Source organism: Myotis nattereri (assembly GCF_964212035.1).
Source record: "Myotis nattereri genome assembly, chromosome: 5".
NCBI lineage: Eukaryota > Metazoa > Chordata > Mammalia > Chiroptera > Vespertilionidae > Myotis > Myotis nattereri.
In genome coordinates, this window is record NC_138080.1 from 58,979,060 (window position 1) to 59,005,859 (window position 26,800).

General features: G+C 40.1%; 1 protein-coding gene across 4 annotated transcripts in view; it reads right to left on the reverse strand.

Annotated features, from left to right (window-relative positions):
* The window catches only part of HHIP (hedgehog interacting protein), an 83,730-nt gene that overhangs the window by 4,355 nt on the left and 52,575 nt on the right, over positions 1 to 26,800 (reverse strand). For all 4 annotated transcript variants that reach the window (XM_081091825.1, XM_081091824.1, XM_081091823.1 and 1 more), the window contains exons 5-12: positions 23,996 to 24,147; positions 23,404 to 23,577; positions 22,489 to 22,632; positions 18,849 to 18,970; positions 16,122 to 16,245; positions 14,919 to 15,049; positions 11,106 to 11,187; positions 968 to 1,116 (exon numbers count right to left, since the gene is read on the reverse strand). In XM_081091825.1, coding sequence (XP_080947951.1) covers positions 968 to 1,116; positions 11,106 to 11,187; positions 14,919 to 15,049; positions 16,122 to 16,245; positions 18,849 to 18,970; positions 22,489 to 22,632; positions 23,404 to 23,577; positions 23,996 to 24,147 — 1,078 coding nt within the window. The remainder of the gene's footprint in view (positions 1 to 967; positions 1,117 to 11,105; positions 11,188 to 14,918; positions 15,050 to 16,121; positions 16,246 to 18,848; positions 18,971 to 22,488; positions 22,633 to 23,403; positions 23,578 to 23,995; positions 24,148 to 26,800) is intronic.

Below are 26,800 nucleotides of genomic sequence, written 5' to 3' on the forward strand. Positions count from 1 at the left end.
TTGTACAATATATATATATATATATATATATATATATATATATATATATATATGCTGGTTGTTGAAAATTCATTTTCCATCCTTATGGCAATCTTTTCCCCAGTTTTATTGAGAAATAATTGACAGACATCGCTGTATAAGTTTAAAGTATACAGCATGGTGCTTTGATTTGCATAGATTGTGAAATGACTACCACAATAGGTTTAGTTAACACCCTTCATCTGATATAGACATAAAGAAAAGAAAGGGAAAAAATATTTATCCTGAAAATGCATTTTCAACATAGATATCTTAAACTCAGTATCTAAAGTTATGTAACTTTCTTACTTCACACCAAGTAGGATTTGAACATCATGGCACGTAACTGAGGAAACCCCTCGTTAAAGGATAGAGGAATTGGAATAAACCTCCTTCCTCTCTCTGAGCATCTGCACACCTAGTTGATGGTTCACAAGGGAGTGGCCAAAAGGATTAAAAAATCTCATATATGCCTCTAGGCAATTGTGTTTCCCCCTTTTATTTAATAATGCCCACAGAAGAACCCTATTTTTAGTGCACTGTAGCCAGAAAACAAGCAGTTAAGTTTGAGAGGCATTTATGGGGCGTCTGGAAAATGCTGACACTGGGAGAGGGGCTCTGCGAACACGAAGTCCTTGGCTGGTGGGAAATCTCAAACTCAGGACTGGGAGTCTAGATGATCTGTTTTTAATTTTTACTTTTGGAAAGGATGCAATTATTTAAAAGTCTTTTATGTTTATGACTAACGTATATATGTGAAATGTTTACATTAGGAAAATGGGAAAGCTTTCATTTGCTAGTTCAGGAGCAGAGTGAGCATTAATATTATTGTAAATGACTGAATGTTGAATACTCCATAATTCAAGAAGAAATAACCTGGTGTTAAGTTCTTGAGTTCCTAAGGACTGTCCCCTGCCCAGTCTTTCGCTGGGACAATGGAAGTACTGACCGATTCTGCAGAAGTCGCCCTCCCATCCTGGGCTGCAGCAGCACACCCCCGTGGGGGTACAGTAGCCGTTCCGACAGAGCCGGGAGCATTCGGAAGTCAGCATCTGGGCCGGTTGGACCACTGCTCGGCACTCCTCGGGCACTAGAGGTCTGAAACAAAAGACAGAAATTGGTTGAAAATCAATACTGGAGTGAAATCTAGTGATTCTGTAGCTCACAAAATATATCTCTTGCTTTCTAAGCAGACCCTTTTTTTAAGTGACTCGGAAAGATTGACAACTTTTTGGGGGGACAACTTTCTAGGGATAGAAAATACACACCAGAGAGGAAACAAACTAGCCAGTTTGAACTAAAGAGGACATTAGCAAACATTGTAAGAAACTTTGTCATGATCAAAATTCATTGATTAAAATATAATTATGCTACAGTGATATTTTATATTTGCTGGCTAAAACTTCCTAGCAATTACAACTTTAACAATATAGATGTATAGACATTAAAAATGTTTATTTCCAGATATACAAAAATTTTTTGTAGTATCTGAGATACGTTTCACTTGTTATTGGAATATTTGGCATTATCACAAGGCTGAGGGTATTTAGCAAAACAAATGCTTGTAGCTTAAAAAGCTTGGAAATCCATTTTTGTTTCAATTTTACATTTATTTTGAGATACATTTTTAGGCTGACTTTTTTGCAAAGGATATTACACTGTGTATTTGTATGAGTGTGTATCCTACTGACTCAAAATTTCAAGTCTTTATGCAAAGAATTATATATATATATTTACAGTAGGTCCTCGGGTTACGTCGGAGATCCGTTCCTACGGCGCGACATAACGTGATTTTCGCTGTAAGTCGGAACCCATCTACATAAGCACCTACGTCACTCACATGAAGCACATACACGAAAGTAATGAAGTGAAACAGTAAAAAAAATTTAAAAGAAAGATAACAATTCCTGACCTTTACTTGTGGTAAATAAATTATCAAAAACATAAAGCACATATGCACATACGTCGAAATGATGGAACTTTTTTTTTTTTAATAAATGGAGATGGCGACATAACCATGAAAGGATGTTCGTCCTAACCCGAGGACTGCCTGTATAGACACAGATGAATGTGTAGATACACATTTTAAAATGTTTAATTTTATCCTGCTATGAAGGAAATGAATGCTATTGGTAGCGAAGAGAAACATCTTATCTGCTGAGTAAGAAGTCGTAGATTTTTTTTTAATTGCTCTATAACTGCCATCATTTAGGGAGGGATCAAGACGCCTTCTGAAGATTTTTATGGTTCTCGCTGCTTTTGAAAGAAGAGGCTGTCTTTCAAGCTGAGTCAGGCTGGAACCATGATCATAACTAACTACCCACTGTCTAATAATCTTTGGGGAAAGACATGTGGTGGTACACTTCTCATCAGGAACTGTTACCTGTGCCCCAGTGTGATGAGAAAGCTCTTGTTGGTTAAGGAATGTAAATAAACGCACCATCACCAGTCAAATGGCCATCATCAGGATGGCCAAAGCGGTGGGACTCCTTCAGTAGCATATCAAAGAAAGTGATAATTATAGGTCACAACCACCACAAGAGGTAATGAGGTAGCTTTCTGAGAGGAGCAAATAATTAGGCCCCTTAGAGTCTCCCGTTCCTGAGATAGGTTGTCTTGTTATGCCCCTGTGGGCACTGTGAACAGCAATAATTTGGAGGCTGACCTCAGGCTGTTTCTACAATGACTCAAAATCATATTAAAAATATATAGTGACTTCTTTTACTTCTCTCAGTAAAAGTTCCAATCTGAGTTGAAAGTACTCTGCTTTACAACTAACATGACAATTCAGAAAACCCCCTTAAATCTATTCAATCCCTTATGTAAATCTAGAAATGGTCAATTTCTAGAAAGGCCCCTAAGGCATTCTGTGGACCGAGCATATTTTTACTCAGAAAACATTAATGGATATTTTCCATGTGTTTCCCAAGGGTGTCTTTTGGGGATGAAGGGCAGGGCTGGATATGGTGGAGAAAATACGAAAAGATTATGCCAAGGGAAGTGAGAGCATGATCTCTGACTTTTTCTAACTGTTGTTGACTAGTCCAAATCTGCTCTCTGTCTTCCTCAACTACAGTTCTTACTCTGTGAGACAATGGTGGTGTCTTTGACCATCAGTAGAGCCATTTGTTCAGTAGCCAGGAAGTTCTTCCGAGTCATAGGCCACGGTCATTTACCAGGTGGCACTCAGTAAGCAGTGTTGTTCAAATTTTACTGGTAACTAGAATTCTGTTATCCAGTTCCACTTGTTATTCACTTGTTCACCCTTTTTTTTGACCCATTAAAAAAAAGACCCAGAAGTAGAATGTATCAAAAATATATTACATGTTATATGTCATGCAAAACATGGAGGCACACAGCTCATGTACTACTCGACAGTATGGCTTATGCCTGAGCAGCTGAATCTAAAGAGAAGACACCATTTAGATCAGGAATGTAAGTGGCTCGGGTTAAAGGACAGCAATCAGAAGATGCTGCCTGTTTGAGGCAGAGTGCAGGGAAGTTGATTCCCGTGGGAATTTGGCGAGGAAAGGAAGGCAGGCATGAGAACAGGGGTCCAGTTCTGAAGTGCAGTTTTTCAGGGTGGGTATCCGACCCTTGTTTCCACACTGACCCTCCAATTAGATGCTTTGACTATTTTTCACCATATATTCATATATGCGGACATAGAGCTTATGTGCAGAATTCTAAGTTGTTTTTCTGCCTAAGATTTAGTGAATACTTATCTACCTATGGATCAAAATATTTCACATTTGGGCTGGTTTATTTTAGCATATATAAGATGGTATGGTTGTCATATATATAAATGTTATGACTCCCTTAAGTTTTTATTTAAATGCCTAGGAAAATCATCTTTTTCTTCTTTTATAAAGTTGACAACTAACATTCCTCACTTAGCATGTTCAATAAATCCTCTCTCTTTTAAACTGTTAGTCATTGGGAATACCTTAACTCAAAATTACATAAAACATAGCCCGTTTCTTACAGAACTTCACTTCTCTTAAGGAATAGATTATCCTCTCCTTTTCCCTTCCCAATTAGAATAAAGCTTTGAGGACAAAAACTACATATTCCAACCTCTTTAAGTCCAGTCATTACTCAGGCAAATACTGTGCTCTTCATGGGGATAAGATATAAACAAAACAGAATCCTGATCCTCATGGACAAACCATGGGGAAGACAGACATGCAAATGCAGACTAAACCAGTGTGATCTTTGTTACAATACAGGCACAAATGTAGTAACACAGGAATACAGAGGAGGCAATAATTAGCTTACGACTGAGGGATGTTATAGAAAGATGACATTTAAGCCACCAAAGTATTTTATCTCCTTCAACTACTTATATTCATAGGTGCTAGGAAAATACCATATAGGCATTCAATGGATGTTTATTAAACTGAACTGAATGCATATAGTAGAAACTTTCTCAAATACTTTTTCTGATATATAAACTCCATGAAGATAAACTCCCAAATTTTGATGTTACACTTTTTGATTCATTTGTCAATATTGAAAAAAGCAAGTCATTTAAGCAACAGATTTTAAAAAAACCCAACTAAAACAGATGAGTGAAAAAATGATAATATGCAGTTTTTTTCTTTAAAAATTACACCTTCCTCTAGAAAATATCTTTTTACAAATATATGTGACTGTTTCATGCAAGATTAAATCTGCCTTTATCTCAAGTACTACAACATCTGGTGATACTTGCCTTGCAATAGAAGTATAAGGTATTGAGAAGGTTTAGACGTCTCCCACCATTCCAGGCAGGGGAGAAATGTGGGAATTCCAAGAAATGCTTTTAAGGGTTTTAACTCTTAACAAATGAGTGTCATCTTGAAGAATATGTTCTTCACTATTTATATTCTCCATTTTATGTCCTTTTAACAAATGCCATTTATAAGTGGTAATTCAATCAAGTTTTCATAGCAATCTATATAATTATTCTAGGAACTGGTATTCCAACATTTAAATTTGGTAATTTAATAAAGAATATAATACACAGTACAAAGCAGAAAATTCCTTTGAATGCTGTGGTCATAGATCATATCTCCAGGAAATAAGATATACATATAAGAAGAATTATATAACCATTTAAAAATAACATGGTCATTTAGATATTTCTTTCCATAAATTATTATATAATATTTTCTATTTATTTTGGAATTTGTGATGGCTCCACGTAGCATTGTATGGATTCCATAAGCATGGTTTACTCAAAAACATAAGCAAATCTTGGTAAAGTATGAATAAAATTCCAGTTATGTTTTGGCTCTTACCATATATTATGTATGCATGCTTATCCATTCATTAGAAATTTTGACTTTGCTCTCACCCCATTTTTTGGTAATATATCTTTAAATATGTCTTACAGCTTAGAAAGGATTTGCTGGTTAAAAAGATATTGTGCATCACAACATAAAATGTAGTACATTAAGAGTAAAATATACCCTGGCAGATATATCCACTTTTTAGTTATTGGATATGTAGAAAAATAACGACAGCCAAACTGTGGGACATGCTTCCTTGTCTTTTAGATTTCAAATCCACCATGCTGAATGGATTTTTATAGGGCATATACTTGTTCATGACCTCTAGTGTTAAGAAATTCTGTCATGTTTGGAAACTAGTCCCTAGCGGAGCCTGTGTCCCTGTTAATAGCTGAAAGGTCAATGGAGCTGCTAAACAGTTTGTATTACTGTCAGGGTGGCCATGAAAACACCGCCTGCAGCAAGAGACTTGGCAGCTGGGTCAACAGGCGCTGTGGGGATTTATCAACCTAGGGGGGCCACTTGCATAAAACTTTGACTGATGAATTGGGACTAGACTGGCTTATTGGGCTAAAGCCTCTCTATTATGCATGACTTTCTTTGGGATGGCAGAGCTGCCTGCCGGCTCCCTGAGACGTACGCAGAGGGTAAACAGAACCGATTTCCTCTTACGAAGTGATTTTTTTTTTTTTTAAAAAAGCACTCTTCAGCATCCAGTATTAATAAGGAGTAGGATGAAGATATTTTAAGAAAATAAACAAAGGGCAGTAAGTGGGGCCGTGGAGGGGAGCGGTAGGGAGCAGGCAAGAGGAGCAGGTTTTGATATTGGTCACACAGGAGTCTGAGGTACAGCATTTCTGTAAAATGACCTCTCAAGCCTGGAATTTGCATTGTTCATTTATAGACCCCTTAAGGGAACGGTCTGTGGGACTTGGTTGGGTAGCAGATAAGCAGTATGTTAAAATACAGCACAACTGGGTACATGGTAATTAAACCAACATGATTAGAAATGATTTTGTTATATAAATTCCTGGAGAAAGAACCCCAGAAATGTTTCAAAATTAAAAAAATAAAAGTCATTTGCTTTCAGTTCATCTGAAACAAAAATGGAAGAATTTTTATCAAAAGTGCAAAAAACCCCAAAACATAATAAAGCTTGGAAAATGCATAACTCTTTTGGAATTCTCTAGTTTCTATCCCCCAGGAGCACTGTTTGCCTCTGAAAAGATTTCATAAAGAGCAAGCATCCAAGGCATGTCTTGGATATTTGAAAACTAGGTATGAAGAGCTCTTTACAGCTCCATGGACACCTTTACCCTAACTTTGGAACTAACACAAACTTAAATGTTGAGAGATCACCTGAAAATAATTCTTCAGGGCATAGAACGAATACCAACAATACTCAGAGTTTAATATTTTAAATGCAGTATTTAATGACCTCCATAGCACTCTGCAGAAAGGATGTAGGGCAGTGTGAACTCAGGACCATATCAAAAGCGAAGGGACACACCACGGGAACCCACTTGGCCCAGGGCCCATACTAAGGAAGAGTCAGAGACGAGACCAATGGACTCCCTGTCCTATCAGGCTAGATCTGCTGCTGCTCTCGGCCAGGCTCAGGGGGCACGACAGTGTGAAACTAGGATTGTGGCCCAGCTCTTGTGCTCGTGGGGTTGGAGTCTTTTCTGGAACTGCTGGCCGAAAGAGCTCCCAGATAGGGCACGCAGAACCCATACTACAGACTTTGGGGGACCTAGTGTGTGGGCCCAGCAAGCGGGTGGTTGGTGTGGACTTGATCCTAATGCGACTCCACCATGAGATGTAATGCTCCACCTCAGAGGATACCAACACAGAGGCAAAATGTTCTGCTTTTTCCTTAAATGACTCCAGAGTTCTGGTGAAGCCTTAGAGAAACCTGGTTGTGTTCTCATTGAAGTTTCTTTCATGATAAATAATGGCATTTGATTTTTTTTTTTTTTAATCCACACCCGAGGATATTTTTCCATTGATTTTTAGAGAGAGAGAGTGGAAGGAAGGGGGAAAGACACAGAGAGAGAAACACTTATGTGAGCGAGACACATCAATTGCTTGCCTCCTGCACATGCCCTGACCAGGGCCAGGGATAGAGCCTGCAACAAAGGTCTGTGCCCTTGACTGGAATCGAACCCGGGACCCATCAGTCCGTAGGCTGACACTCTATCCACTGAGTCAAACTAGCTAGGGCAGCATTTGATTTTTTTTTCTTTTTTTTTCTTTTTTTTATTATTAGTTAAGGTATTACAAATGTGTCCTCATCCCCCCCATTAACCCCCAACCTCCCCCCCACACACAAACTCATGCTCCCATCCCCCCGTTGTCCATGTCCATTGGTTTGGCTTATATACATGTATACAAGTCCTTCTGTTGATCTCTTCAGCATTTGATTTTTATAAGAGGTTATCTTACCACGCTCTTCTGAGAAGGCCGCCCCCTGGAAATGATTTAGCACGTATGTAAGTGACTATGTCGCATACCGCCTCAGACCACATTGTCCTTAGGGAAGTTTGCCTGCTTTTGCCAGAGTGACTTAAGAATATTACATGACTGAAGGACCTCTGACAATGAGGCAAGGGGCTGATAGAGAAGAGTCCCCCATGACAGGAGTTTGTGTGCAACAGAGTCCTGTAGCTAGCTCGTGACTAAATTGAAACTTGAGTTTGTTTCTTGTGTGTTTTTATAGAAGTGGTGTTTTTTTCCAAAAAAACAAAAAAAAAAACAAAGTGCAAAGCTGCTTGAATCAGAAGGAGATTAACACACTGAACCGCTACAAGAGGGCAAAGCTGACTTTTTTTTTTAACTTGAAAAGATTGCAAAGGGACGATGAAGTTTTTAAAAGAGCCATGTCCAAACCCATCTTCATGGATAGCTCAGAGGTGTCCTCTTTTTGCCTCCCCCATTTTAACTTGCCACATCCCAGTCGTAGTGGGTTTTTTTGTCTTTCTATTCCACAAAAGTTAATGTTCAGATGTTGGTCTTGGTCATTTGCCAACTAATTTTAAAATAAAAAGGCACTGCACCTAATTTGCATTAAAAAAAAAAAAAAAAAGAATATTACAAATGGCCAGAACCGGTTTGGCTCAGTGGATAGAGCGTCGGCCTGCGGACTGAAAGGTCCCAGGTTCGATTCCGGTCAAGGGCATGTACCTTGGTTGCGGGCACATCCCCAGTAGGGGGCGTGCAGGAGGCAGCTGATCGATGTTTCTGGCTCTCTATCCCTCTCCCTTCCTCTCTGTAAAAAATCAATAAAATGTATATATAAAAAAAAGAATATTACAAATGGTTTATAAACTCCCTCATCTTTCTTAAATGTGAGTGTTCGTGCGTGTGTGTGTAGGGAAAAATAGAAACAGACAAATCCTATGGTAAGAAAGTAACTTCTGTGACATCTAATATAGAATATAAAATTTTTATCATTTGTTGTTCCTCTCTTCCAGGGCCAGGAGTCAATTCATGTTTGAAAGATATTCTGAAAACATTACAAATCTGGGACTCCTCCACAAGAATAGAGTTAACCTAAGATTTTAATTTGACATGGATTTTGGATATGACAAGAAATGTCTATATATTGTTTTTTCAGTTGATGAGGCTCTTTCTTTCATTTCTCCCTCCAAAGTTTTAGAAAAACACTTTTGCTTTGAAGCAGATACTCTGAACACTGTGAGGCCAGTAATTAGCCTGTGTTTGCAAAATAATCCCGCTCACATACACGAAACTGTCTACTTATATAGAAATTCAATTCATCTAGGCCGAAATACTGTAATAATAAACGTTGGCATCCAAATCAAAACAGAATGAGGCTCCCAACAAATGTTTATGAAAACATTTGTTTTCTTACAGTCAGTTTGATTTGGAAATGTGTGCCTCTGCCTGTGTACAAGGACCGTGTCTTTGGGGCTCTGTTACTCCCCCAACCTCCTGAAAACCAAACACACATCTTAACCCTGGCCCCACACATGACACGACTCACCAGAAACAGGCACCATAATGAGAAGTCAGGCCTTTCAGGTATGTCACTCGGAGACCACCCTATGAGAGGGGGCCCTCAGATCACAAAGCCAAGGTCCCTTATGGCAACCCTGGTAATTAGACACTAATAATGGGTTGAAGGTGTAAAATTCACCTCCATGCACCACCAACAGACTAAACAATCCAGACGAAGAGAGAAAGATTTTCCGGAGGAGGAGGAGGGAGAATTCATTATACCACTACCAGGAAGCTTGCAAAAGCAGACCAACTTTGACAAACGTAATGGAATAACAATGGCTATTTTGAAACAAATGGCGTTAGATCTGAGTGAAACCCCCAGACCTCATTAGGAATCATTAGAATGCTAGCATTTTATGAATTAACGTGAGTTTGAATTCCGTTCTTCATAGTGCCAACTTCAACAGTTACCGTGGTGTCTGACATTTTTTTTTTCATTCATTACTTTGCTTTTCACAAAGAGAACATTGGCTTCACACTCAAGGAGGAAGAGAACCCCCGCTGGGCACAGACAGTCCTTGTCTTACTGTGAACGCAAACGTGTGCCTTACGTGGAGAAGGGATGCTATCACGGTGGGACGATGCCTAGATGCGATGCTTCCGACAGACAGTTTAGAACTGAGTATTCTTCTTTTTGTTCTGAAGTACCTCTGTTTTTCTCGGAAAAGACAGTGTTTTGTGGTAAAAGGACAAGGATCTCCATTTTGTTAGTGACTTTTTCAGAAAAACATACACAATTTACAACTTGGGAAAATGTTTCTAAAATAGAGCTAAATTATTGCTTTTAGTAAACTTTTCAGGTTACTAGAATTTATTCTTCTAAAAGACTTGAAACAGGAATTGAAGTGTGTAAATGGGCTTATGAAGATAAGTTAGTGTAGAACTAATCTGAAGTTCATCACATGGGGTAGCAGGGCTCCCACGACTACTGGTGTCCAACAATGGTCATGTCCGTGAGGATACCTAGGTTCTGTAATAGTTGTTTCCAAATTTGCGACTAATTTCTATTTGACCGTATATAGTGTTAGCAGCTTCTGATAGTCCAATTTTATCCATGAAATTAACGACTGACTAATTATGATTCAAGATAATTTGAACGCTGTGTGTGTGTGTTGCAATTGGTGGGTGGAGAGGAGCAGGACAGGGATAAATATACTCTTTAAAGGATTAAAACATTCAAGTCTCCTTTTTGCTGAGGTAAATAACAAAACACATTGTCAGTTTTCATTTGTTTAGTCACAGAAGCCTGCACGCGAGCTGTGAACTTCCAGGGAGTTTTGAAATGAGGCTCAGATGTTGAACAGCCAAAATAACTTATCCTGATTACCTACCAAAAATCACAGTGAGCAGCTGCAACGTCTGCCAGCATGTTTCTAGTTTTCTCAAAAGACAAGGGGGCAGGAGGGGGGGGGGTGGTTTCATTGTTTCTCCCAGGAGAGCTGAAGCCACTTCCTCATACATCCAGGTCCTCCTCACGTTTAACTGAGGACTCAACTCATTCCACAAACATAATGCTGCCCTCCCTCCCTCCCCCCCACCCCCCGGCCCTGACAACAAGAATGACCTGAATGTGTGATAGCAATAAGGCTTTTGAGTTTCAGCATAGTCCAGTCTAGCTCTCACAGACTGGGGCCGAGGGTCCTCTCAGGACAACTGTAGCATGGGGACAAGGCATAGGCAGCCATCTTTCTCAGTTGTTCATTGTAATTTGTCTTTCACTAATTTGAATGCACTAAAATAATGTGGAGAAGAATATTTCTTGACTCAAAGGAATACAAAAAGAAATCTCACCTTTTGGGATCTATAATTTTGTAGAGTTTTCCATTGTGAGTCTGGGTCATACTTTTGCTACTTGATAGAATGTAAATTTCCCCTATGTAGAGAGAAATGCAATAAATTAATCCACAGTATATGCATTTGTACATGTGTATGTGTGTGTGCTCCAATGCGCGTGCACACACCCACCCATACACACACACACACCCACACACACCCTCAGGAAGATCACCTGCCTAAAATCTATGACAGAGTCTCACACGTCTGCCTTCACAGCGCACCCAGATTCCGCCCACTTCTCTCTGTAGTCCACTGCTACTCGCCTGCAAACAGGTATTAATTTCTCACCTGGATTATGGCAACAGCCTCCTAAATGATCACCCTGCTTCTAGCCTTGTCCTTCTGTGTCCTCTCTCAACATACCAGCCACAGTGATTCTTGTAAACCAATTAGATCCTATGAGCTGGATCACACTCTTGTTTCGATAGCCTCCAATGGCTTCTGATCTTTCTCAGAGCAAAGCCAAGTTCTGACAGTGGCCTCTGCTGTCTCCCCTCACCCCTGATTGTTCTGCCTCATTTGCAATGCTCTGCCTCCTTGTTCACTCCTTTCCAGCTTCACTGGCCTCTTGGCTTTGACCACACAAGGCAGGTTCCTGTCCCAGGCTCCTGCCTCAGGTTCCTGTCTTTCAGTAGATCCCCAGTGGGTTCACTCCCCCTCCCTCCTTCAAGTCTGTGCTTAAACATCATCTTTCTCGACTTTACTACTTAAAATTCCACTTGTCCCAATCCCCAGCAATCTATATCCTTCTTCACAACTAGATTTTTCTCCTAAGCACTTATTACCAATTGACATACAGTATATATTTTTAAAATTTGCTTTTATTGTCCTTCTTTAGAATATAAATTTCATGACAACAGTTTAGATTTTTCTAAATCTGCTGCTGTATCTGCAACACCTAGAACAGAGCTTTGCACAGAATATATTTGTAGAATGAGTGTTGAATGGCAAGTTTTATCTTGATTTATTCTGCCCAAGACAGAAAGGTTTGATTACCCTGTTGTCACTGTTAATTGATAATTTGAGGCTAGATGGAATTGGGGTACTCGTCTTTTTAATGTTTAGCTTTTTAAACAATATCAATAAAAATTTGTAAAAACAGAAGGAGAGAGACACGGTTGCTCAATCCCAACTCTGCCTCCCTAACTCTCAGTGCTAGGCTATGTTCATGATGGTGAAATACAACAGACAGCAGACCCTGTCAGGAGAGAACCACTCTTGTTTACTTATTACCAGTACCTCCATGTAATTCAGTGTTCAGAGTGGATCACATGAATAGGGAACTAGAATCTATACTTATGGTTACATGTTTATAACATTTATATTTGGTTCTCATTCGTGAAATAGTTCTTGATTTATTCTATACTTCTCTATTCCCCTCTATTTATTGTGTATTAAGAAAACCCTACTACTTTCTAACTTCTGAAATGGATGTGACATGGCTTACGCTCAAAACTTACACACAACAGAAAAAGTAAAAATGAAAAACAAAGGAATGTAAGTAAAAAATGAATATTTATCTCATCAAGTTCTTTAGATAGTTTACCTCATTTGATCCTTCTTACAAACCCATCCTGATTTTATAATAAAAAAAAAAACCCGCACATAGGCCTGGCCAGTGTGGCTCAATGTTTGAGTCTTGACCTATGAACCAGGAGGTCAAGGTTCAATTCCTTGTCAGGGCACATGCCTAAGTTGTGGGTTTGATCCCCAGTGTGGGGCGTGCAGGAGGCAGCCAATCAATTATTCTCTGTCATCATTGATGTTTCTATCTCTCTCTCCCTCTCCTTCCTCTCTGAAATCAACAAAAATATATTTTAAAAAACTACATAGGAAAAACAGACTTTTAATACTTTTTGTATCAAAAATTCCAAAACTTATTTCCTTAAATGGCTCTTAATTAAGCCCAGTTTCACATTAAATCAATATTCAGTGAAAGAATATTTTTAATTATAAAGTATACACGACATTGTAGCTTTGGGGAAGGAAGGATTGTATATGTTTTATTTATTGGTTCTGCTCCCAACATAGTATTAAGTGTAGACAGACACTTGGATATTTTAACCAGTGATGCTGCTGCTTATAGGATGATTGAGGGTGAATCATTTGTAGCAAGGTCTAGGGAAATCTAAATGATTCAGTCACAGCATCTAAATATTCATCTCTGACTCTGGCACAAGCAAGTTAATCCTAATTTGTATTTTCAAATAAGAGTTGGCCAATGAAATGTAAATTATAGTACAGAGAATTTAAGAGAAAAAGGGTATCTTTCTGGGTCCTATAAGTGGGGAAGGAGAATATCAAGGGAAAATTAATTGTAAAATGCTTCCAATGCTGGAACAAGAAAAGGACAGATTGGCTTTCTCTTCTTTGAATCATTATATTCCTGTGGCTCTGAAATATGTGTTCTGTGTTTCAGGAGTCTTGTCTGAGTTCCTTGTTAACCTAAGTAAATGGCGTGTAACGATTTCTGACAAATCCTTCATTTGGTGCAGGAAAACCAAGTCTGTACGGTTAGAGAAAATATTCTGATTTCGATGGGAAATGGGAAACACAACTCTTTCTTAACACTGAGAAATTCATCCCTGATGTTAAAGGGGCATAGTTGCCATTTTTCTTTAAAGGGAAGTATTATGAAAGTGACATTTATCTCTAAAACTTAAAATTAGTGGCATTTCTACTCTTTGATCACATTCTAATTTTAACTTCTTTATGTAGACATTATGATAATACTAGAGGCTCAGTGCATGAAATTCATGTACTGGGCAGGGAGTCCCTCAGCCAGCCTGTGCCCTCTCGCAATCTAGAACCCCTCTGAGGATGTCTGCTTGCCAGTTTAGGCCTGCTCCCTGTAGGGATTGGGCCTAAACCAGCAGTCAGACATCCCTCTCACAATCCGGGACCCCTCACTCCTTACTGCCTGCTTGCTCACCGCTTCTTACCCTTCTTACCACTCTGCTTGCTGCTCCTTCCTTAGCGCTGCGGCAGAGGCAGGAGAGGCTCCCACCACCACCACTGCACTCACCAGCTGTGAGCCCGGCTTCTGGCTGAGTGGCGCTCCCCCTGTGGGAGTGCACTGACCACCAGGGGGCAGCTCCTGTGTTAAGCGTCTGCTCCCTGGTGGTCAGTGCACATCATAGCGACTGGTCGTTCTGGTAGTTACACCATAATGGTCGCTTAGGCTTTTATTATAGATACCAACAAATAAATTGTATGTTATTCCATAGATCATCAAGAAGAAGATCATTTCTATTCTGTTGCAAAGCAGATCTATAAACTCAGATTATTTTGCACAAATTTTATGTCCCAATGGACATAAAATAAAAATTTGGAAATAGAGGATAAGTGAAATTTGGATTGCAACAAATTTTTAATTTATTCCAAGAGGCATGGATAAATGGGAAGGTTTTTCAGATAGAGAATCTAAACAAATGACTCAGATGCATCCAAAATATCCATAGACATTTAAAATTTCCCTCTCTTCGGGACTCAAAAGTTCTCCTTTTGTTCCTGCCTCCCATTTTCCTGCTTTGGTGACTTTCATATTTCTGGAGTGGAAATCGGATGTAACAGCTCCCCACAGAAAGGTTATTGAAAGAACCCAAGAAATAACTGGACCATCTGAAATCTCTCCAGGCGGTCGTCTTTGCTCTAGGTGACATTTCCAACACAGGAGGATGAGAGGGTGGTGTTTATTCTTCCGAGCAGAACAAAACCTCCAGGCAAAGGAATGAGAAGAGAACTTAATAGAAAAAGTTTGTACGGTACCTAATTCATCTTCTCCAAATCCCAATATGTGACCTGAAAAGTAGCCTCGACAGGAACCACCATTGCCGAGACAGAGTGGTTTTTCCTGCCATTGCTTGGTCCCGGGGCTTTGCTGTAGAGTTAAGAAATTCCTGCAACACAAACACACCATAAACCTACAGTGAACACACTCCTTTGCTTAAAAAACACAAGCAGTTGTCTAAAATAAAACTCAATAAATAATTGTTGTGCCATAGGCCTGGCTTCTAAAGGGAAAAATATTCTAGCCCATAATGTGTGTGAATGCTGTGAAATTCCCAGGTGGGGAGAAAGTACTGAAAGGTAGTATTTTGTTCCCCCAGGGCACTAAAAGTACCTGAGTCTGAGAAAAGCCCGCCCCTTCATCCAGAGAATGATACTTCCTCTCCAGGACTAGATTCCATGCTGAGCTATCAATCAGAGAGAGGGGCAGGGGGAGATAAAGGGGTCAGTATACTTTTCTAGTTCCTGTAGTGACCAAGCAAATCAGCTCTGTCATGCGCCTGAATGCCAGCGACTTGGGAAACAAGATTCTGAATTTGGGTTTCATCACAGAATTTCTTATAATTATCCACAACGTGACCTTAACTTTAAACTAAAATGTAATTTTGGAGTATTCCTACCACTTGAGACTAATTAACTTGCCCAAAGTCCTGAAAATCTGGCAAAAGCAAAAATTCTCAGCCTTCCAAGATTATCTTTAAAATATTTATAAACTCATATAAAACCATAGTTTTCAAGTTACTCATTATCATGGCAAATTTATGGTAAGGATGAAGGGAAGAGCCTACGTAATCTCAAAAGTCCTGAGGACTTCTCTGCACTACAGAAAATTATTATTATTATTATTTTTTTATAATTGATGAAGATACAACGTCAAGGTATGGTTTATTTTAAACCTGTTGCTACAATCATTTTATTATATTATTCCAAGATTTAATGTTTGTGGTGTTGGACACAAAGAAAATTATTTTAGGAACTTGATCAAGTCTGTTTAAAAAGCATCTCTTAGGTAGTTCTTCAAACCTCCATACAATAGGGGAACTAAACATAAATAATATCTGTGTGTTTGTCCCAGAGCTGACCCCCAAAGGGAGACACTCACTTGAATACTTTATGGCAGCCTGACCCCTAATCAATGTATATGTCATTCAGTATATCAAATTGTGGGATCAGGACGCCTACCCATCACGGTCTCCAAACACGTAGCTTCCATACAGCCTTTCCGACTGGCAGCCTCGGTAAACAAACCCGCCAACCAAAGGACCACTGCTAAATAGCTTGAATTCTAAAAGTGATGGCTCACTTTCTGGAAAGAAATGGACATAGCATTAGATCAGATGAAACATATTTTCATAAAGTAAAAGTGATGTCGGCCCAGCCACAATTATTCCAGTCATTTACTTTAACTCTGAAGTGTGTTCCATCACGCATGAGGTGGAGCCTTGCTATAGATACTTAGTGAAAATAGTTGCTCCCGTTGCTTAACTGGTATAAATTTAAAGGGCTTCCACGTACAGCTTAATGAAATGGGAATGCTCTGACGTGCTTGCTGTTATTGTAACTGCCAAGACTTAGAAAGTTTTTAATGCAATTAGAATCTGGATATTTTGAAAATCATAGTTACTTACTTTAGAACCAAAATACTTAAAAATAATACTTAATTTTTTAATATTGGATTTTTTTATAGAAATGCTTCAGCATATATTTAGTAAACTGAGCTAGACATTATATAAACTGTTTAAAAGTTCACACTTTAATGAAAATAAAAGTATAGTGCATAAAAGGTCTTTAAAACCACATTTGCACATTTCAAACATTGTCACATAGTCAAGTATATCTTCATTTAAAATATTTAATAAGGTTGTGTAGTTAACAAAGCCAAACGCAGTCATTCCCTTTGAATCACGTGTATGGACATGGCCTCACTTTTTTCACACATGTCATGATACACTTAAATACACATATGCTAACTGCAATGAAAAAGATCTGAAGTCAGTCGCAAATTGATCTGAAAATTACTTATTACTCATTAAGTACATTATGTGCTTAATATAAATAAGTCACTATCAGCAGGCAGTATTTTAGGCATAAATGTGCCTGGGAAGACAGCAATTTTAAAGTCCCCCCCTTCACCATGTGATTATGATGAATATGATATTATAAGAAGTAGAAAAGATAGGTTTTAAATAACCAGTACTCTGAGATGTCGACTATTTGGAAGGTAGCTATGCTTACCACTACACCACCAACGCCTTGGGGTAGACTATTTGAATGATTGAGGACATGAACTCTGGAGTCAGGCTGTTGAACTCTGGGGTTCAAATCCAGGCCCTGCCACTTTATGTTGCGTGGTATTTAATCTTTCTGTCTCACTTTCCTCATCTGGACAATGTGGCCTAGTGCCTATCACATAGGGTTGTTTTGTGAATGAAATGAGTAAAGTTTATAAAGTGCTTACTGCCAGGGCCGGCTTGTAGTAAGCACCGTGGCTGTGGTTACTTGTTGTTTTCAGGTTTATTGAGGTATAATTGACAAATAAAATTGTAAGATATTTATTTATTGTTGTTTTGTTAATCCTCACCTGAGGATATTTTTCCATTTATTTTCAGAGAGAGTGGGAGGTAGAGAGACAGAGAGATTGAAACATAGATGTGAGAGAGACACATCGATTGGTTGCCTTTGCACATGCCCCGACCAAGGCCGGGCATCGAGCCTGCAACCGAGTTACATGTCCTTGGCTGGAATCGAACCCGGGGCCCTTTAGTTTGCAGGCCGACGCTTTTTCCACTGAACCAAACTGGCTAGGTCATAAATTGTAAGATATTTAAAGTGTACATCATGGTGATTTGATATATGTATACATTGGGAAAAGATTCAGTGTGTTTTTAATACATAAACATAGGGCTGCCAATATTGTAACCATTTTCAGCTGAACCCCAATTAATGTGCTTGTAGAATTTAGCTTAATCTACAAATATAGCTGGAATTCCAGCAAGCTAGTGACTCATTAGATTTTTTTTTTCCAAACCACATTATTCTTTGGTTTGGCTTTTGTAAGATGCACACACACACACACACACACACACACACGAATACCTGGAAAAAAAATAAAGTAAAATAACCGAATACCACATGAACTAACACAGCTGCTTCATTCCTGGTACTGAATATAAATATCTGTATTTAATGAGTAAATAGAAGAAGCAATCAATTTAATAATCTTAATCTACTGTGTTCCCTAAATCATAATATTTGATATGTTGCTTCCTCCAAAAGGAATAAATACTAAAACGTTGAAAGATGTTAAGTATCTTTGACTTCAAATTATCCAATTTTATATGTATCTCTAAATAACTCTAGTAGTCACGTTATTAAAAATAATGTCTAAACATCACATTTCCATGACATGTCTTTGCAAAGCTATTACCTTGTTTTCCCTAAGATAAACACATTTAAAAAATTACATTCTTATTTGAAACACTTATAATTTTCCTAATTGCTAAGACTAGCATGGTGGTTATTGAAAAATTCCTTACACTTAACACTTGTTTTTTGCTCTGCATATAAGATGTTAAGACAAGTTCCCCCTTATATATTACATAAATAGAAGTTATTCATCTTGATTCTCAGATGAGAAAATATAAACGGCTAACTTTTGAAGGTCCATTACATTTTTTGGACTGACCGAGCACCATTTAATCTGTGGGAAAGGTAATTACCCCAATGGAACCCTGGGGACTTATAAGAGTTCCTGGACCTTTAAAAAGTGAGCAATTTACTCCTTCGCCCCTGTTAGGCCAGTGTTTTTATGCTTTCCCAGAGCTCTTTCTGCAGAAATCCTTTTCTCTTCAATTTATATTCTAAAATAAGATAAAACCAAACTAAACCAACAAATGATGCTCTACTCACCATAATCTTTCCCCTTTATTATCTGTAGGATTCTGGCTGATGACCTGTTCTTTCCATTGGAGTCTGAACAGAGTATTGTTAAATTGATGTTGATGTCTGTGGGATGTCGATCCACGGCACATCTGTGTAACAAAAGGGGACACCCATGAGTTCCTACCTGTGTCTTCCACGCTCAGACTGGAGAGTTCTGACCCAGAGGCCTTTGTGGGCTGGCGGATCCTTTGGGCGATTTGGTTTGGATCCGCTAGAAGAGGCCGAAGGAAACATCCTGATGTGTTTATGGACTCTGCTGAAGCTTAATGATCTCTAGAGAAGAGTTTTTAATTTCTCTGGGTATCTCCCTGTCTTGTGAATGTGCACACTGACTTCAAACACTTGCTAGTCTGTTATTAAGGAATATCACATGTACAACAAACTGGTAAAGTATAAGAATCAGCAACAGCCCACATTGGCGACACCCAACGTAAAATTAGCTGTAGTATTAGTTTTGTGTGTCTTCCATGGAACCCCTACATTCTAAAACTCAGGCTGCTCTAACAAAGGAAAGCGTACACTCCAATTTAGGGAACACAATAAAGCTGGTCCCACAACCATTGAGGTCTTTTAGTGGACTTTAGTCTTCATGTTCTGGGCCAGAATTTTTCTGTGACTTACGTCACTGACTATAAACTCCACGAGGACAGGAGCCACTTCCACCTTCATCTCTGTATTACCTAGTTCCAACCTGGGAATATAAAGAGAGCTCACTATTTTGTTCAATGGTTAAGTCATGAGGAGTTTGGGTTGTGGGAAGAATAAAGTTGAATACTATAATTTTGAAGTTCTCACAAATGTGGAAGATGGTGTTGCATTGTTTTTAGGTTTCCCAAACTTTGTCATTATTGATATTTTGGTGGGTGGTGGTGGTGGTGGGCAGAGTGCTGTCCTGAGTATTGTAGGACCTTTAGCAGCATCTCTGGCCTCTACCTGCTAGATATCAGTAGCATGATCCCTTCCTCCCAAGTTGTGAAAACCCAAAATGTTTCTAGACATTGCCAACTCATCCTCTAAAAACCACTGTTTTCGGTAAAAATATATAGGTATACACATTAATGACTTAAAAACAAAACGCTTGGGGAAATTAATAAATTAAGAAATAAAACAATCTGGGAGTAGGTTCTGGGTCTTGGGCAACAAAACAAAAACTGTTGCCTCCAAATGCCCCCATCCATATTAGGGAAACTATAAGCCTGACCTGCCAGAGATGGGTTAGCTGTTCTGTGGCAACAGTCTCTTAATTTCCCTCTTTAATTCAAGGGTTCACAGAATACAGTGCCTGGCAGGGATCATGACATCCACATGCTGTGACTGAAGGTGGAACTGAATCCACGCAGGGTGAGAAAATTTTCCTATATTGCTTTTCTTTTTCAGATGAAACTATAACATAACAATAAAAAGGTTTGTCCTGTTTCTGGTAAGAAAGAGCCAATCTGGAAGAAAAGGCCAGGTCTCCCAGTGGTTTCATTGCTGGGGGCCATGAGGCTTTTAATCTGGCTGAATACTAGGTCCACTGAGAACCACTTGACCCTTCGAACCTTTAGTTTCTTATGTAAAAAAGAGGCTGAGAGTGAAGCTTCTCTGTATGATGCTGTAAAGGCAGAGACATGTTGTTATTTACTTGTCCAAACCCATACAAGGTGAGACACCAAGTGAACCCTAATGGAAACTGCGGACTTGGAGTGATTATGATGAGTCGACGCTAGCTCCTCCACTATCGCAAATGGACCACTCTGGTGGGGTTAGCAATAGTGGGGGAGGCTCTGCATGTGTGGCAGCAAGGGTATGTGGGAGATCTCTCTACTTTCCAATCAATTTTGTTGTGAACTTAAAACTGCTCAAAAAAAAAAGTTTAAAGTCTTCAAAAAAGGGGGAGAGGGGCTTGATGACAGCTACCTCGGAGCACCCCTGAGAGGCATAAGGAGATAAGGAGCATAAGATACTTAGCTCAGTATTCTGCACCCAGGTGCTTCATAAAAGGCAGCTTAATGTGTAGCCAATAATAATTATTTAGCTTCCTTTCTGCTTTATTAAATGTTCCAACATAACCTTGGAGGGAGGCATGAGTGTGCCTCCAGCCCTCTGCCGCCGGGGGAGGGGCTCCGCAGCACCGGCGTCCCGCCCTACGTCAGGTCTGTAAAGTGCCTCCCACTGTGTTTTTACACTGAGGGTCCAGGACCCCCGGGGAAGGTTGCACGAAAGCGCCGGCGGGACTGTGGTGACTCAGGCTGCTGGACTTCAAAGTGCTGCTTTGTGGTGGTATCTGCGAGCGCTGAGCTACAGGAATGGAATGTGACGGCTTCCTCCACATCCTGAACCCACCTTAAGTATTCCCTGTCGCCCAGATTTTAAGATCTGCTGAGATGCCAAAAAGGAAATGAACTGTAGACGTGGACTTTGATGGAGGGGAGATGAAGGGCATGAGGGATTATAAAACTAAAAAGTTCGAAAACTGCTCACCTTGCACACAGTGAACACTCAATAAACATTAAATAGCAATAATACCTTAGCCAGTAAAGGAGTCGATGTGGCCGATAGCCCTTAGCATGACCAGCAGATCATGGGTAGGATAGGGTAAAGTTTTCAGCACAGAATGACTTTAGTAGACTTCATAGATTTTTAAAAGTGTACCCCAAGCTTCTCCCTCTACATTCTTCTTAGGGTTCCTTTCTTTATGGTTCATTCTAGTAAGTGGTCAGTATTTCATTTAGCATTCCTTTAGTATTTGTAATTTGTTTCAAGGAAAAGAATGCTAATGTTTAGTCAATTCCTTACAAGTTGGTACTATATCATCATATGTATTAAGTCAAGTGATGAAAATAAGAACTCTAATGTATTTAAAATCTACCGCGTGTGTCAGACACTGTGTCATGCTTTTAATCATTGCAGCATCCTTGCAAGGTACCACCCCCATCTAAAATGTAAGGAAAGCATCGTTTAGACCAGCGGTTCTCAACCTGTGGGTCGCGACCCCTTTGGGGGTAGAACGACCCTTTCACAGGGGACGCCAAGACCATTGGAAAACACATATATAATTACATATTGTTTTTGTGATTAATCACTATGCTTTAATTATGTTCAATTTATAACAATGAAAATACACCTGCATATCAGATATTTATATTATGATTCATAACAGTAGCAAAATTACAGTTATGAAGTAGCAATGAAAATAATTTTATGGTTGGGGTCACCATAACATGAGGAACTGTATTAAAGGGTAGCAGCATTAGGAAGGTTGAGAACCACTTGTTTAGACGGATTTAAGGAGACAAAAGGTTTATTATCTCTGATTATTCAGATGGAGTTTGAATCATGACACAGGTCCACCAGTGCTTCTCTAATAACAGCCCTCCAAAACTTGAAGGAGATATTTCTGCATGAAATTGTCCTTTTTCATGTCTAATCTGCGGCCTAAATCTTCTTCGTGCGTTAAGAGAGGAGAATGCTAACTCCTGGCTCGGACAGTGAACCTGTGGGATTTCAGCGGCACAGCCTTGCGCACCACTCATGCTGTTCTGGGCTTGGACCCGTCTGTCTGTCTTTTCTCAGTTCCCAAGGCCCAGCCTGGTTCACGCAGGCCAGCGGCTGCGGGTGCTCTCACCTGCCTGGATCGTGGAGGCCGTGGGCAAACACTTCGGGGGGCTGGTTGGTGCTGTTGAAGTGCGGGTTGCTCCTGGGGATGGAATAAGGCACGTTGCACATGTCTGTGTCCACGTCCAGCCGGAGGACAGAACCCGTGAAGTCACTGAGAAATAAGAGGACGACATGAGTGCTTTCGTTTTGATTACTTATTTCACCAAAACCAAATGCAGAGAGGTTGCTCTACAGATCGTGCCCCTGTTTGAGACAAAATTATTCCCGTTCCCCATTCCATCTGGTGGGAAATAAAGCTAGGGGCAGTCTACTTTCAGACAAGTGGCCACAGACTGCACCCTCGGAGGGGACTGTTGTTTGCGTCTGTCCTCTTATTTTTCTGCTGACCCGTGCATTTTGTGTTCCGCAAGAAGCTAGCTCCACGGAGTATGTTTGTCCATGCTGCGGAGTGGTGGCCGCAGCGTGGACACGCAGAGATGAGGTGCTGTTTGCGTCTCAGGGCTGCATTAGTTCTCTGCCTTCTCCCTCTGCTTCGTGCATTACTAGAAGAGAGTGCTAAATACTGGCTCGGGGAAGGATGTCAACACAGCCTTAAGTGGTGTTAGGACATCGAAGTGCAGTGACTTTAAAAAAAATATCACATCAGTGTGCTCCTGAAGGCCTCTTCACGTCACCAAGGCAGGCACTGAGAACCAAGTTAAATATTTAACCAGGGGATTCAACTCAAAGACTGCCTTTCACCCCCTGGGCCCGACCCTTTCTCCTGGCATTTTCACATCAAGTGGGAACCTGCTCTTTCTTTCTTCCTCCCTCCCTCCCTTCCTCCCTCCCTCCCTCCCTCCCTCCCTCCCTCCCTCCCTCCCTCCCTCCCTTCCTCCCTTCCTTTCTTTCTTTCTTCCTTTCTTCTTTTTTTTTTTTTTACCTTAACCCATCCATTTCTTCCATATCATCCAGCGTGATCATCCCATCGCCGAGAATGACGTACAGCAAGCCGTGGGGGCCGAAGAGCAGCTGTCCCCCCAGGTGCTTCCTGTGCAGCTCTGCAACCTCGAGAAAGACCCGGGCGGTTCTCAGATCAACCTGATGGGGGTTTTTCCTACATCGGGGGCAGAAACAAGACCGTGACTGTTAGAGCTGGAAGGCGCAGCCCCTGGAAAGTCACGCGTACACACCTAGGGAAGCAAACACCTGGCCTGTAAATAAGGAAACACATACTTGAAATGGGGCTAATAAAAGCCACCAACAATTACGCTATTTTCCAACGTTCAGAAGTAGCGTTTAGATTGCAAGGTAATTGAGGAAAAGGGCCCAAGCCATCGTTTTGTTGTTGTTGTTGTTGTTCTTTCAGTTTTCCTTAAAGCCACGCATGGGGCTTTAAGCAAGATGGAGATTGTGGGTTTAATTATTGCCACCGGGTGGCTATCCATTTGTAACTTCTAAACAAAAAAAGGATGAAGAGATAGAGAGAAAATGAGATGGAAAAATAGGTTTGCCCCCGTGCACTTCAGCGATACCTGGACACTGTGTATTCCACAACGCGGAGAATGTGGTCGTGCGGCCCCATAGCCCAGCGTTCCTGGTTGGTGGTGTAAGACACATACAGCTTTCCGTTCTTCTTGTAATTGGGGTGGAATGCAAGGCTTAGCAGTCCTCTTTCATCTCCTCCCTGCAGTCAAATGAAAAACACAAAGAATCGCAAAGTTAATTATGTTCTTTATTGTGTTTCAACTAGAACCCCCGAAAGAGTCTCTTTCTTTCTTTCTTTTGGATAATCTTTGCCCAAACTCTTTTCTTTTCTTCCTTGCCTACTGCACAAAAAGGGATTATAAAACATTTCACTCTGCGGAACTCTTTAAGGGTTAGAACAAGCCCGTCGTCTCACGTGGTTATCTATGCACAAGACCGTCGCATTACTTTTGTCAAGTGATTTGTGCCTGTGATCTTGGGAAGCTAGGAAGACAAGGTTAAGTGCTGGGAAGAATTCTCTGCTGGGTTACCATGCTGCTTGTCATCCATGGAAGACAAATAAAAAGGTTCATAATCAGCAGTCACTTCTAATCCAAGTCTCCAAAACCTAAAACACAGTGTGGGCTGCCAACTCCCACTGTCTTGGCAATATGTTTAGAAAACAGTTAAATTGCTTGTGTAATATGTAAACCTTTGTTTTACCCCGGAGGCATCTGCATCGGTTGTCACAACGCTGGTGGTCTGTTCATCATCGCTAGGTAATAAGCAGCCTTGGTCTCTCTACGTAGAACAAGGTATTTTCACATGCATCCCCTCTATGCTCAGAGATTTTCTTTATAGAAGGATGGGGAAACGGGAGGAGAGCGGAAAGCCAGGGCTGGGGCGGGGGCGGGAGAAATACTAGAGGGGAAAGGGGACACTAGGAAATAAAAATCCCAAACAACTTTCTTTTGTTATTATATGAATGTCAAGGACTGTGTACATTAGGCATGCCAAATGCTGTAACAATTAAAACATCATCATGTTCTTAAATAGAAAGGCATTTTATCTTTTCTGCTAATTCAGCTTGAAACTCAATATGGTCTCAACATTTGTTTTATCCCACAAGTAGTCTAGGAATTTCTATAATGAAATCAAAGTATCTAAAATTATCTAGATCAGAGACTCGAGTCCCAATTCTAGTACGGCAGCAAGCATCTCCTCTGGAGTCTGATGAGTCATCCACAGAGGTGAAGGCAGTGACCACAGACATGGACAGCTGCTAGTACATCACCTTCCACACACCATGTCCTTAAAAACGTGTCCTCGGGCAGAAAGCTATACATTACTCCTTAGAAGTGTTCAAGGAGGGAAAAATCTCTACCCCTGCAATTACTTCACAAAGTGATAATGGAGGCACGCTGGTGCTTTTTTTGTCCCTAGAATAGCATGTGTTCCTAGCAAAGCATAAGACTGTACATAGTTTGTATTCTACATGGATTTGAGTATTTTAAGTTTTAGGCATAAAAGCTCAGTTTTAGTAAACATTGTTGATTGATTTCCTGGAATAGAGAAAAAAATGCTCTCAGATATGTGCCATCCAAAGTGGAAACACCCACACTTTAAGATGGTATAAATAAGAAAGTCAATGCAAATATCCCAGAACTACCAAATCATTGTTCAAATGTCAAAAAAGTCACCCTCCTCATTTGCATATCACAATATGCTTAATATTAATTTAAATTAAAAGAACAATCTCACTGAAGGGTAAGGATCTAATGACTATGATTTTATGTATGAGCCTCGATTGCAGGGATTATCTTGTAAAGATGATTTTAATATGGAGTTGATGTTTTTCTGTTTACATCTTCGTTACACAAATATCTCTGCCCTTTCTTATGAGACTTTGAAAGCTGGGGTGTGTAACTAAGATTCGGTTATAGAAAAGTCACTGCACATTTAAACCTCCTTGACAGATGCATAAGGAGGCCTGGGGGTGGGATTTAGTGTGTGGCTACTTCCTCTTCTGTATAGATTTCCCTCTGAAGCTATGAGTGCAGAGAAAGGGCTGCATGCCCACTTCACAACTGTTTGTGTTCCACTCTAAGAAGCTTTTGTTGAAATTAGTTCTTTTGTAGTCTCTAATCAAATCATCTGAAATACAATTGGAGTTGGATAGCAACATGGTTTAAAACTGTGCTGGTTGCTTTTCAGGAATTAGGAATGTAGAATTCCTGTACTGTGGGAAGACTGATGGGAAAAGAGATTTATACAAATCCCAAGTGTCACCTATCACAAGCAGGCAGCAAGTAATTTACAAACACATTAGGGTTGCCTCTCAGGAGTATCCAAAGCTAACATGAGACCCTGGTTCCCCTCTGCTTGGCCCCCGCAATACTGCATCTACTTCTAGACAGCCCCACACCAAGCACAAGTGACTCCTCAAAATCAGATGGTTGAATGATTTGAAAATAATGTCCCTATGCACTGTGGAACTTTGAGATTAACGCATGTTTCAGAGTAAATCATAACCACTCCACCCCTGTCACCCTTAGGGACTGTTAATAAGTAGTTAACTGCCACTCCAATTACCATTCAGCTCTCAGGAGAAATTTCACAGGGTCAACAGAAGAAAGGCAAAACCTCCCCAAAGAGTATTGGTGACTTTGGTATAAATACAAGATCAGATCTAGTCTTATAGTTTGAGGATACTCTTTCCTGGTAGACAGATCAAAGTTCTAACCAATTGGCTGAGAATATTCCTGGTCTCTGAAGAAAACAAAGTATGTAGCATTTGAAAAAGAGAAGTATTCACAAAATGATTATGCCAGAAAATATTTTTTCTTTTTAAGAGGAATTGTGGAGCATGGTCT